General features: G+C 39.1%; 1 protein-coding gene across 1 annotated transcript; it reads left to right on the forward strand.

The window, feature by feature from the left end:
• The first annotated feature begins 1,621 nt into the window (after nucleotides 1-1,621).
• On the forward strand, nucleotides 1,622-14,149 carry znf346 (zinc finger protein 346). Its single transcript, XM_023342000.1, has 7 exons — nucleotides 1,622-1,729; nucleotides 4,403-4,506; nucleotides 4,665-4,754; nucleotides 8,392-8,539; nucleotides 8,645-8,863; nucleotides 10,271-10,370; nucleotides 12,516-14,149. Exons 1-7 carry the CDS (start codon nucleotides 1,672-1,674, stop codon nucleotides 12,763-12,765), a joined length of 969 nt encoding a protein of 322 aa, XP_023197768.1. The 5' UTR covers nucleotides 1,622-1,671; the 3' UTR covers nucleotides 12,766-14,149.
• Nucleotides 14,150-14,440: the final 291 nt, after the last annotated feature.

The following is a 14,440-nucleotide window of genomic DNA, read 5'->3' on the forward strand; positions in this document are numbered from 1 at the left end:
ACATTCATAAAATTACTTCCTATAAAAAAAAAATCACTAGACCAAACAAACTGCACCTTTAAAAGAATTCAGATAATAGTCTCAGGAACAGACGTGTAAATGCCATTTTAATCTATATTTTCAAATGTAAAATATAGATTTTACACTATATTACATATAGTGTATTTTAGTGTAACTAAAATACACTAGAATACAACATTTTCATACCTATTAATGTTATTATTTGGTGCTTCGGGGCAATAAAATCCTATGAAGGAGGTCAAATTTAAAAGAGAAGAGCTTTAAAAAGCCATTAGCACATAAAATGTTCCACACAGTTTATATTAGGAACACCAGCAGAAAGTTAGGGGTTTTGGACTAATCCACGTAAGAACACAACAAATGTGAATAATGAGAAATCTATTTCATGATCTTCTGAAGACAAAAGGAGCCGGAAGGTTTAAATCTGTTAGTCATTAACTTTAATGACATTTTCTAAGAGCTGCTTTCATGTTTCCACAGCAAACCAAAAGTCAGACATGCAACTTTCTGTAAACAGAACATTTTCTGTTGTTTTTCTCTGTGCCGTCGCTGAGCGTTTTCCTCCTCAGGCCAGGCGAGAAGGTAACAGCTGCTGCAGAAATGTTTCTTTAATCTGGATGTTACATTAGTCATTTATAAACCAATCAACATACTTTGTATGCAAGTCACCAGAACCTGGACAATAAAGTCAACATTCATATACACATTACACTTTTATGGTTTTTCCTCTGACCAGAGGAAATATTCCTCTTCATGACACACATCAGTCACTGCTGTTTAGTATGTCAACTAAATAATTCAGATCCAAAAGGTTTGTGAGCTGTATAACAAACTAATATAACTAATTTCACTCAGAATAAGAAGATTTATAATGTGTTAATAAGTGGATTCAATCAGTGTTGCATTACCTGACAGTAAAATTATATTTTTCTTTGTGTAAAATGTTATTTTATATTCATAGTTAAAATTATTTATTATGACTCTTTGTCCTCTGTGAAGTTTGGCAACAACAATCATAAACTGTTTGCAACAGCTGACAAGCAGTCTTTTACACACTGTGAAGGAAGACTGGCCCTTTGTTTGGATTTATTGTCAGACTTTGACTAGGCCACTCCAAATCGTTCATCATGTCATCATTTTGGAGTCATGCAGAACTGGACCTACTGGAATGCATCGAGTCATGGCGCCGCTGCAAACACACAAAGCTAAAAACTGAATGATTTGTCTCCATCTAGTGGCTGGTTTAGGGTCTGCACCGTTTAAAGGTCGCCGGCTCTAGAAACTTCTCCAATCATCTCCTCTGTCCGGCTCAGACCCTCTGTGTCCACTTTACGAACGTATTGATTACCGAATGTTGAGCCAGTCATGTCGGGGCTGTAAGGTAGCCTTTTAAATATGTTTTTAATCAAAGATGGTTTCCATGACTACGTCAATTCTTAAAGCTACAGTCGCAAAAACATTAAAGAACCTTCATATGTTTCGGAGGGTATAATGCAACAAATTACTAGCACCTTTATAACACATATTTACTCGATGCGTTATAAAGGAAACTTTTACTTAATTGTTTGAAGCCCAGTTTTCTAAATGCCCCCAGTCTGTTTATTTGCCGCGCATGCGCTGTTGGAAGCCGATGCTGTGTGTAGAAAAATCATGGCGGAGGCGATGCAGACCGACAGTTTTCCTGTCTTACCTTCGGGACTGGCGGAGGGTATGACATCTGGATCCTCCAAACGCATGCATATGCTAGTAGAGAACCGCGTCAACGCACCTAGCAGTCGTCCCGGAGACTGTAGCGGTTGAAACACTTTGCGTTTTTTTCGCGGCTTCTTCGAAGCTAATGCTAAAACGTGCTAAGCTAAGTAGCTGTAACGTTTCTGCTCCAAGGTCGACGAGAGCAGGTCTGCATCCGATGTTAATTCGGACTTTTCTCGAAAAATACGTTTAGGACGACACCATGGGAGCATTGCCATGTTGTGTTCCGCTAAAGAAGCTGTTTTAATTAGTTGGGAGGAGGCGTTTTTACGCAGTTTGTTGTGCGTAGTGATGGGAAAGCCGCTCACGAGACTCACAGTTAAACATCGCGATGCGGCGCAGCCTCGCTAGCCTGGCAGGATGCTCTACGTTTATCCCACATCTTTCACGTTATTCACGGATCACAAATAGATGTGTACAACTGCACATTTAATCTAAATCGTTATGTTAATAAATGTATTGCAATGACTGAAAATGGGCATATTAGCAACATTTTCAAATTTGTAGAAACTAGTAACATTTACTTGAGTAACGGTTTGTAATAAAATGTACTTTTAAGAGTAGATTTACTCCAACATCCTTTTTGCTTTTAATTGAGTAATGTTATTATGAAATAGCCCTACTCATATTTGAATAAAATTAACGGAGTCTCTACTCAGCTGGAGTAACTTCACCGAATATATTTTAATTAGAAATGTACCAGGTTTCTGTCAAAGTGAGACTTTTTGTTCATACACCAGCTTTATTTTAGTAATGTTATATTTGGAGATCAAAATATAATAAAAGCTGCAAATTTACCTTAAACAAACTGTATCTATTGTGTTAAACCTTCTATTGAAAGACTGATTTCTAAAAGTTTCTAGTGCCTACATTTATTTTGTATTTGTTTTATATGTGATTTTCTTTTATTTTACTCTTAAAAAACAGAATTGGCACATAACTTTTCACATACTAAATAAGATTTTCTGATCAGTTAGTACTTGTGTAGCCTTTCTGTCATACCATTTTACTCTTGAATAGTTTCTTGGACGACTAATTTTACTTGAGTAAAAAAATGTTTAGGTAGCGCTACTCTTGACTACTTCCTTTAAAAAATATATTTTTTAAAATACTTCTCTTCAACAAACTATATTAGAGGAGTTGTCTTTTCATGTTTTACAATAAATGTCAATTTAGTTACAATGATCCATTTTTATCCAGCAGTTTTTAAATGTATAATTTATATTTTCACCATTAAAAACTTTAACACAGTAACTGTGCCTGCCTTGAAACGTAAAGATATTTTGCTTACATCAATTATAAAAATAAAAATGATTAAATTCTGGGATTAAGCTGCAGATTATGTCCATATTTTGTAGTTAAATGTGATCACGATATGAACAATGTGGCCAGACATTCTGGATCCTCCAAACGCGTGCATATGCTGGTAGAGAACCGCGTCAACGCACCAACAGTCGTGCACATTGTTTGTTTTGTTTCATAATTGCTAATGTAAGCCACTGTTTGGCCTAAAATACTAGATTTAGTTTTGTTTTAAATACTGGAGACGAATCGGTGAACCGGAGTCAGAAACTGGAAATAGGTTTGTACTTTAGGAATGTGTTTTATTAAATTATCTGACTTAATTAAATATAATCCATCAGAAACAGGAAGCTTTTGGTTATTTTGGTGTGAATAATGAAGTTATTGAGTAAATGTGTCCAAGCAAACATCAATATTTTTTTTACTTTTATTTGTATTGATATTACACTTATTAATAAAAAATGTGCAATGCTTGACATTTTTGGCATTTTTTCCCACCTCACAACTTCAAATGAACAATCCATCTTTTCCAAAAGAAATGAGAGAAAAACAAACGAACCAAACCTGCATGTCACGATTTAACAACAGGCGATGTTGAGGTCTGCAGCAGCGGGATCTGCAACCCGGAAACATTCTCACAGGTTTACCTGGAGAAAGAAAAAAACTAGCTCAGGAATGTTTTGGGTTTTTATTTCAACAAAAAAAAAATACTAGTAATTGAGCATGAGTCTGCTTTTTGAGTAAAAGTCTCTGGATGTTTTCATTTTTATTTACTACTTAATTAAAGCCAAAACATAAAAGTTGAATGCAATGTGTCGCACTTTACATTTTTCATTTTAAGCTGACTTTAATTTGTCTGTTTGTGAAAATTGCCCTGTTTTAAATAAAATAAAATGTTTACCTGCATCAACTAGCTTGTGGCCTAAATAACTCCTCGGCCCACAGTCGGCCCCCGCGCCACATGTTGGACACCCCTGGTGTAACCACTGAGTCTTTTGTTGACCATCTTGAATCTCCAGATTATTTTTGTATTTTCTGTATATTTTTGTAATTTGACGCCAATTTGAATCTAATCTGTTGTTTAAATTGTGACTCGGATCAGCCTGAAAACATTTTATTTTTATTTTTTGGCGGCGTTATTTGCGGGTTTCTGCTCGTGCGTCATCAGAGACGTTTGGGAGGTTTGTGTAAACCAAAGAGCCGATTTGTTCTTGATAAGTGTGAAAACAGCAGCAGTGTTGCTGCAGGTGTTTTATTCGTAGTGATATTTTATTTCCAGATGATTTATCCTGATTCCTCTGTGCTTCTGTCGCTCTCCTCCCTGCAGTAGATAAAATGATCCGGGAGCGAGGCGACCTGTTTTCTGACACCCAGTGTAAAGTCTGCAGCGCCGTCCTGATTTCTCAGTCTCAGAAGTTGACTCATTATCAGGTCAGTGCAGCAGAATCGCTGCTGAAGCTTTAAGCTCGTCAACATCCTGTAAAGACGTGAAACACTGCTGGAACCTTAATATGTTCAGTAACTTGTTACAGTGAACCAGAACTGGATTATTCTTTATTTCCAGTCAAGAACTGTTTTTCTGCTTCCAGAGTAAGAAACATGCCAACAAGGTTCGGCGTTTCCTTTCCCTGGAAAATGAGAATGGCGATCCGGTCAAGAAGCCCAAAACCTCCGACAACGTGAGTGAAAAACCTCAATTGGATGAAAAAAGTGACGCCAACAGGATGTGGAGCAAACTGAAAACCTCAGCAGGGCTTGAAATAATCACAAACTGATTTAGTAACTGATTAATTGTTAACAAAAGGGCAACATATTCAGATCATTAATTAAGCTGAAACTGTTTTAAAAATAAACCTTTTGCATTTAAGATAAAAAGAAAAACCTTCATTTTCTGTAAATTTGCTCCACCCAAAATTCTCCCAGATGCAGTTTTAGCTTCATCTAGTTCAAATTACATAAAGCACATTTTGCATCCGATTATTAATCAGTTAATCAATAATTAATCCATAGATCAGCTCCAGTCTGTATTGATGTTCAGCTTTTCTCATGTCACTAAAGGAATGAAATGATATTGACCCTTAAACATTAAAATGTTTATTTTCTTCCTTGAAAAGGATTCGGTTATTTGTCAGTTTTTATATTTGAATGTTTTTCTAATTTTGGAACCAACGTCACTGCTCAGCCGCTCGGCGCCATCTTTAAAGGCCACAGACCAGAACAAACTTTATGCCGGTGTTTTTGTTGTGTGAAGTTGTTTTCAAGTTGGATGTTGGATGTTGGATGTTGGATGTTGGATGTTGGCGCTCGGTGGAGTGAGCTGCGTTTAGCTCAAGGTTGATCCGATTTATGGTGGCTGCTTTGGGCCGGCGGTTCTCTGAGGGACCGTCAGGTTCCAACCAAACACTCCTGTGAATAAATGTACATAAAGGCTTTGCACTGTGAAAACTGACACAACAACGTGGTAATTCATGCTGTTACATGAGACACACTATTAAAATGTGAAGTCATATTTAATATTTTAAAGAATTTTTATATTAAATATGTTTTCTTCAGTAGCTTCTAGGTCATGTGACTCATTGACTTAAAATCAGTGTGAAATTATTCTGCTAGGCTGCATAGATGAAGCTCTCATCCTTATTCCATTTTGACCCATTTAAATTTTTTTTAGCTAAGTTTATATTTAAAAAATATTTTAAAATTTTCATAAAATGTATTACCTCAGATGATCATCACATTTATCAGTTACATAAAATTCAGACAGGATCTATTTCATGTTCACTTCTTACCTGAAATATGTTAAATACAACAATATTTCCTTAAAGTCTGATCTATTTCATAACTTTTACTTGTCACCTTTATTATTTACTCTAAATGTTTAATTACACATTAAACATTTAAAGATGAACTCTTTCATCTGGTTTGATTGTTACATTAAATGTTTACTGCAAAATGTCTGATTATATAATTGTTTACTTCTATCACATAAAATGTTTATTTAAAAATATAATATTTTATTACATGTATGTTTATTACCTGAAATATTTAAAATATAATTGTTTTTCATTTCATCGCCTGTTTACATGCAGCTTGAATCAAACGCTTCATGAATTTTTCCCACATTAAATTATTGAATGAGAGAAAACAGACACTTAAAACTGAACACAAAATAATGAGGGGAACAAATACAATTTTCTTTTTTACTATCTACAGTTTACATCAAACAGTGCTAACCGTACAAATATTTCAAAAATAATGAGTGCAGAAAATAATCTCTTTTTCCAATCTGCATTTTAATTAACAGTTCCACCTGTGCAGTTTCATATTAACATGTACAGGTTTCATTTGCGTTATGTTTTACACTAAAACACATGTTCACCAAGTCACCTTCACCCTCACATGGAAGCAGCAACTACTTGGTTCTGTGAAACATTTAGTATTTGCTCCTCATGCAACCGATCTCTTTCCACATGAATTGCAGCTGCAGCTCGTGTGTCTTTAGCATCGTTAGCATCCAGTTGACCTCTCCCTTGACCTCAGCACACATCATTCCTACACTGTCAGTCTCTGTCTGCTAACACAGGTAATAAACTGGACAGAAGGCCACAGTTTTCTGTTATGTGCTTGTCTGATGCACGTCCGCCTCACCCCTTAGAAATAAAAGAAATCCACCCATGTGGTTTTACACCAGTAAGGAAGGAGGATAAGGATCGTGCGCGTTCTTTTAAATTTGAGGGTCTTTCTGTGCCTAGTTCAAAACGGTCAACAATAATTGCTACATGTTTTCCAAGTGTTTCCAAAAGCTGAGGAGGCGGGTTAGTGTTGCCCTTCCCCTGGGCTTAAGGCGAACATACGACACATCGAGGGTGTCCAAAGGCTTTACACAGTTTTATGTGACACATTAAAAAGATGGCAAAGAAGCTGAACAGGTAGATCGAGTCTTAGATTAATGTAAGTAAAACCATTTGAAAGTGTGAAAGTTTTTTGATGCTGGCAGAAAAGGCCCAACAGTGTTAAACAGTGATAACAAGATGACAAAGCAAGAAAGTCCTGTTGAACATTTGACTTTCTTGTGTCATTCATCTTTAAGAAAACCTGTGACCAGCTGCTTTTATTCAGCTCTGACCTGAGCTCCCTGTTCTCCTGTAACTGATTTATTTCTCTTCTCTGTTCACATAAGTGAGATTTTATTTGTTGTCTTTTTGCTGCTGGTTCATGTTCCTCTTCAGAGTCTGCAGCCTTGCTGAGCTTCTCTTCTCCTGCGGTTTCCTCCTCAGCCTCTCCAACTCGCTCCTCTTCTACAGCCTCCACTGTGTTTTATTTACCTCTTCTGGGGTAAATCAACAAGTTACAGTCTCTGTAACTTGTTGATCCACCGTGGTTTTGCTGCATCGCCTCTTTAATTGTCGTGCATGTCAGTCCGATGTCGTGGCGTTTACCTCGCAGTGACCCAGATTCAGTCTGGATTGATCTAATCCATTTCATATGTCGGTTTACCTTGAAGAGGAAATAATATCAGAACACATCAGTATTAATACTGTAAACTTGATAACACCAGTAAAATAGTTTACTTCACAATAATGGAATAACCTCGATGTTCACTGACAAAACTCGGACTATGCTACATAAAAAATAAAAGCCAGACCTAAACAAGGTTGACCCACTTAAATGAACTCAATGTACCTGAACCTGAGTCACCCGGACAAAATCATAGCAAAACATTATGACACAACAGCAACAAAACGAATTTAGAAACTCAGGAGATTGGAGCAAACTAGTAGATATCTTGGGAAGTTGGAGAACGTCTCACCGCTGATACCCGGGATTCGTCTCCTTTTCGTTAGCTCTGATAGCTTAGCTCCGATAGCTTAGCTCTGATAGATTTTTTTCTCCTTGTTGTTTCCAGGCAGAAAAACAGTGAAACCAAAGTCCATTTTCCATCTTTTTACTGTTTTGGTCTAACCCTAACCCTTACATCCAATAATGCAGCAAGTTCGAACCATTGCTAAATAATTTTAAGTAACTTGGATTCAAAATATCTGCGAGTCAATCGTTTTTGTCAGTTGTGCTTATGGCCCCTCAAGATGGCGCTCATCTCCCTTCGGCCATCGCGCCGCAGACTTTGTCTGAAGGCAGTGACATCACGCTCCAAAGCTCCAGTGCATATAAAGGTTTAATGAAGAATCTGCAGAATGATTAACTAATCGATTAGTTTCATCCGTAAATTAAAAGTTTTTGTCTGGTTGCTGCGTCTTTAAATTCAGAAGTTTTCTTGTTGTTAAATGTTTGATCAGCTGTTTTTGCGTCTTTTCTCTGCAGGATTGCAACAACGGAGACACGGACCGGCTGAAGGCGTGCCACCTGTGCAACATGACCTTCACATCTCCGGTTATGGCCGAGTCTCACTATCAGGGCAAATTTCATGCCAAGAGGCTGAAAATGAAAGCTGTTGAATCCCAGACTCCAGGTTGCTGCTTCCATCATATCATCCAAAGCACATCTCCTGTTTTATTTTTAAATTTCTTGTGTTTTTTACACACATTTTTTTTTCTCTGTATGTTAATCTCTGCAGAAGCCTCTCAGTCTTCACAGCCGGTGGAGAAACCCGCCGACAATTCAGCCGGCGGTTCTGAGACCGACAACAACAACAACCCAGATCGCTTCTGCTCCACCTGCAAGGCGTCGTTCAACAACCCGCTCATGGCCCAGCAGCACTACGCCGGCAAGAAGCATAAAAAGCACATGACCAGGCTAAAGCTGATGGAGACGTACGGCCCCTCCACCGCACCAGGTCAGACCGCCGCCCGGGTTCTGGTTCCCCTCATTCATCCTCTGCAGACTCACTGCATTAATATTAGTGTCATACTGCAAATCTTCTGCCTCATTTACATATTTATGTAACTAAAAATAGTAAAGGTTTGTTCTTGCTGCAGAGCTCTGTTAACTCAACCAGCCGTCTCTGATGCATCAGCTGCTTTAGACCAGTGGTCCCCAACCACCGGGCCGCGGACCGGTACCGGGCCGCGCAAGAAATAATGAACTACTTCCGGATGTTTTATTTTGAAAATACTAAACCGGATTTTACCGGTTATATCTTGCGGGTCAAAATTGAGCCAACTTGCAGCAGAATGAGTAACAAAACAACATCGGAGTACTGCGGCGCACCACTCCCCCCCGAACAACAGCATCGGACTCGATACTTACGACGCGCACCCCCCCTTGCGAAGGGCTGACCGGTCCGCGCAACATTCCAGCTGAATGGGCGACTGCAGCGCAGTTACGTTTAATGTTTTCCTTCAAAACACACACACACACACACACACACACACGCACACACACACACACACACACATACGCGCACCCCCCCTTGCGAAGGGCTGACCGGTCCGCGCAACTAAAAAGGTTGGGGACCGCTGCTTTAGACGGTAAAGAAGGATTCATGTATAAAGATGATTTTCCTCCTTCAGTCCGGTCGACCCGGTTCTACTGGAACCAGAACTCCATCACCTGCTCCACCTCCAGCTGCTGTGGTTCTGACCCAAACCAACCTGTTCCCCTCCTGGCCTGTGGGGGCGCTGCACCAAGAACCACTGAAGGAAACGACACAAAAACCTTTGAAGACACTGAGAGCAACTTCCTTCTTCACCAGATGGAAACAAGATGGAGGCGTCAGATTTTAGTGTTGGAGGATTTCTCTTTAGTCTTTGGCTGAAGACCAGGAGCCATTTCTGCTGATAGCGCTAGGCTAACACATTAGCCTTGGTTGTATTTACCCAGAATGCCCTGCGCAGTAGTCCACTTCCTGCTTTTGGAGCGGGCTCCGCTCCGCTTGGCGTTCACATTCAAACCGAACCAGACCGAGGTTTGGAGGACCAGAGGTCAGAGGTCGATTGGCGTTCACACCTCACCAACCAAACCGGACTTTGACTAGGCAAACTGACTAAATATGGTGAAAATGGACCAAGTGGAATCTGGAAAATCTTCTTTACTCTTCCACTTCATTCTCCTCGTTCTCATGACAGATTAAACATCAGTAAACTCCCGATGAAAAGCTCTGCAGCTGTAAAGTTTGGATAACTGATCAAACCACACCAGATTAACACTGATGAATATTCAGTATCTGTATATTTTCTGATCATTTTGTCCCTGAAAGTTCAGCTTTTCACTGGGAAAATAACTTCTCTCTTCCTGTCTGCAGCGTCGACACTAAACGGTTACCCCTGCACCGTCTGCAGCATCGTGCTCAACTCCGTGGAACAGTACCAGTCTCACATCAGCGGCGCCAGGCATAAGAACCAGTAGGTCACCATTCAACAGGCCAGTAACCAGACCATGGAAACCAGTAGCTAAACCATGGAAACCAATAATGAAACCATGAAAACCAGTAGCTAAATCAAATCAATCAATCAAATTTTATTTATAGCACATTTCAGCAGCAAGGCATTTCAAAGAGCTTTACATCATAACAAACACAGAATCACAAAGCAACATAGAATCAATCATTAAGTCAAGTTACATCAATAAATTTGTAATTGATTACATTTCAAATACAATCCTAAACAGGTGGGTTTTTAGTTGAGATTTAAAAGAAGTCAGTGTTTCAGCTGTTTTACAGTTTTCTGGAAGTTTGTTCCAGATTTGTGGTGCATAGATGCTGAAAGCTGCTTCTCCTCGTTTGGTTCTGGTTCTGGGGATGCAGAGCAGAACCAGAACCAGAACCTGAGAGGTCTGGAAGGTTGATACAACAGCAGCAGATCTTTAATGTATTGTGGTGCTAAGCCGTTCAGTGATTTATAAACTAACAACAGTATTTTAAAGTCTATTCTTTGAGCTACAGGGAGCCAGTGGAGGGACTTTAAAACTGGTGTTATGTGCTCTATCTTCCTGGTTTTAGTCAGAACGCCAGCAGCAGCATCTGGATCAGCTGCAGCTGTTTGATTGATTTGTTGGACAGACCTGTGAAGACGCTGTTGCAATAATCAATACGACTGAAGATGAAGGCATGGATGAGTTTCTCTAGATCTGGCTGAGACATTAGTCTAAACCATGGAAACCAGTAATGAAACCAGGAATATAAATATTTTTAAACCTTTATATTTTATGTTTAAATATTCCATGTGAGCAGGAGGTTTTTTATCTCGGCGTGATTCGTTTGGATTGTAATCAATATTTATTATTCCTAATAACGGATTGAACTGTGTCATTAAAATAAGTTTGGTTTATATTTTTTACGTTAAATTATTAAAATAGGTAGATTTTTTTTAGTAAAATTAGTGTTTTGTTCTCCCTGCTGTAGAATATTATCAAAACTGTATTAGTAACAGAACTGAAACATTTAATTAAATTAATCATGGTGAATCGACTATTGAAATAATTGTCAACTAATTTAGAAATCAGTTAATTGTTACAGACACAAATTTACTGAAAAAACTAAACACTCAGAGCAGGAATTAAGCCAAAAATGTAAAGATATCAGATAAAAAAACTAAATTTGTCTGTAAATATTTCTACACAAAACCTCTCTAGTGGCATTTTTAGCATCACCTGGTTCACATTCTATTAAAAAATCTCCTATTTATTACTTTTTACTATCCAATTATTAATCAATTAATAAAAATGAGATGAGCTTCACGCTGCGTTGATAAGTCGAGCAGAAAGTCCTGCTGCTGGCCGGTGCAGCCATGACTGCTCTCTTTTGGTTTTACTCCATTCTTCTGATTCTTATGTTTCTCCGCTGAACTGCAGCCGGACCCCCAAAACATGAAAACCTTTTGGTAAGTTCTGGAATATTTATTAGCATTGAGCCATTAAGCTGGCATTAGCCAAAGCCAGACTGGGATCAACTCTGAGCCCAATGAAACCCACAATATGCGCTAAGGAATAAACAAAAACAACTTATAACTTAAATCTAAATCCTAGCACGATAATTATCAATAATTATTTTTTCCCAATGACAATCTAATAACTAATTAAACATCGCTACGCACGTAGCTGTGAAACTCAATGGCCCATCATTTTGAAACTGGCACTTTTTCTTCGTCCTGCTGATTCAGTCAACATCCACCTCCAGGTTCTGTAAAAGTGCAAAACTTGTCACACAAAAAGTACCTAGAGGCTTTTCACCAGCGCCTGAGGAAACCTGCAGGCCGTCGGCCTCACCTTACTGACTCAATGTGCTCATGGTTGGTTGAAGTGTATTTACTAAAATATAAAAGTGCTTCATCTGACCAAACTTTAAAAATGAGCTCAGGTTTTCTGGGTAAATTGTTCTGAACAATTCAAATAATTGTGGGAGGGGTGGGAACCTGCCGGGTCGGGCCAGGAACCATTATAACCAGTTCTAGTTATTTTAGCTGCAGATGCTGCAAATGATCAAAATGTTTCATTTTACTATGAAAAGGAGATGAACTCTGAATTTATGATGTTTTTCAATTATTTTAAAGAATGAAGAAAGTTGGTCAGAAGTCTGGAGACGACCAACCTTCAGCTGTGGAGTCAAACCAGTTCACTGGAGGAGAAAACCAGTACTCCGGGGTCGACGGCCGGCGCGCGCCCGCAGACGACCAGTACCCCCCCGGAGACGACCATTACGTTGCCCCTGACGACCAGTACGAGGGCGGAGACGGCCAGTTTGGGAACCACCAGTACACCCCGGAGTTCTCTGCGTTTTCGGACCAGTTCCAGTACACTTGAGGCCGGACTGGGATTAAACTCTCCAAACAGCCCCCCCTTTAACGAACCATCACTCCCAGTCCCTCCCATTAAACTTTAGCTCCTGTAAACCAGTCTGGACTGTGACCCCCATGTGCCCTCCACCATTTCCTGTTTGTTTTTCTGATGTGTGATTTCTGGCGGGCCTGCAGAGCGGCGGCGCCGAGACGCTGCAGTCCTTCTGTTTTCTCTCAGAGTTCGGACAGTACCATGATTTTAGCTGCAGCGACGGAAACAGAAAGAAGCGCCGCGTTTTCAACGGTTGTTCACATGTTCTTGAGGCGGGATTTTGTTGTTTGCTCTTCAGCAGTCAGTATCTTCACTTTGAAGCAAAGTTTCCTTTTCAGGCTGATTTGTTGGGAACCATGAGACCAAGTCTCAGGATTTTTAAGATGTTTGCTAATTTTATGGTTTTGACAAGAAAATCCAGTTCAGTTCAAACATCCTGTATTATTCCCAGAGGGAAATTAAACATGTTGACTCCCATCACTCAGTGGCTGTAGATGTCGATGGCTGCGGCTGTAGCAGTCTGTTCAACAGCGCCTCTGTAGAGGCCTCTGACTGAAGACGCTGTCTCAAACAGAGGAGGCTTCAGGTTTTTCATCATTTTTTTGATTTTATGTGAAACATGAAGTGGTTTCCACTGCTGAGCCGCCGCGGTAACGCAACGCCACTGTAACGCAACGCCACTGTAACGCAACGCCCCTTCATCCTGTGATTACAGCGGCGATTGCGGCTCAGAGGAACAAGCTTCACCAGTTCAAAGGAGGAAATAATAGATGGGCTGGAAAATCTAATTTTAGTTTTTACAGTACTGAGAAAAAAAGGCGTCGGTGAAACATTCTGCTGCTACGTCTGAGCAGAAAGTTTAATATTTCCATATTTCCTGAAATATCTGATCTCTGAGTGAAGCACCGCTGTTCTGGCAGCAGCTGAGTTTAGTCAATATTTTGCTAATGTCAAAAAAATTATTTTACAATATTTTCCACTAAGAGACACAATTAAAATCACATGAATAAGTGGTTCACATAAGTCATTAAAATATACGCAGCACTATCTTCCCCCAGCCACTTCCTGTTTTCCTCTTCAAGGTTTCCAGCAGTAGTAACATCCTGTTGTTGCTCATGTGACTCATGAGGCAAAACAAATGTTTCCATTGTGAAATAAACCAATTTAAAAATGGCCAAAAAAATCCACCTCATTCCAGCAACAAAACTTTGAGGTTTTTTAAAATCAGTGAGTTTTGATTAAGCTATGCAACGATATGAACAATGTAAACAAATCCAGCATCTGCATTTTTATTAAACAGGAGCAAAACTTTGTTGATATTCTGCTAATGTTGAAAAAACACAATTTTACTGCTGCTGTTTCCTTTACATAAGAAACTAAATTAAAATAAAAAATGTTTCATCTGATAAGTCATTAAAAACATGCAGCACCATCATCCTCAACCACTTCCTGTTTTCTTCGTGGTTTCCAGCAGGAGTAACATCCGCTTTTGATCATGTGACTCAATGCAGAAAAAAGTTTCCTTTGCAGTTTTGCAAAATACACTAATTTTGATACTGACAAAAACACACTGGATCCCCACGATGCTTTTTGTCAAAACATTAGTTTTTTTCTAAATTGGCATTTTATTAAGTGAATTTATTTTCGA

This window comes from Xiphophorus maculatus, chromosome 11 (genome assembly GCF_002775205.1).
Source record: "Xiphophorus maculatus strain JP 163 A chromosome 11, X_maculatus-5.0-male, whole genome shotgun sequence".
Classification (NCBI taxonomy): Eukaryota; Metazoa; Chordata; class Actinopteri; order Cyprinodontiformes; family Poeciliidae; genus Xiphophorus; species Xiphophorus maculatus.

Bases quoted from the DNA above. Each gene is read 5' to 3' on its own strand.
- znf346 (XM_023342000.1), top strand. From the start codon at position 1,672: ATGGCGGAGGCGATGCAGACCGACAGTTTTCCTGTCTTACCTTCGGGA. The intron at 4,507-4,664 runs GTCAGTGCAGCA...TTCTGCTTCCAG, and splicing joins AGAAGTTGACTCATTATCAG to AGTAAGAAACATGCCAACAA. The intron at 10,371-12,515 runs GTAGGTCACCAT...ATTATTTTAAAG, and splicing joins GGCGCCAGGCATAAGAACCA to AATGAAGAAAGTTGGTCAGA.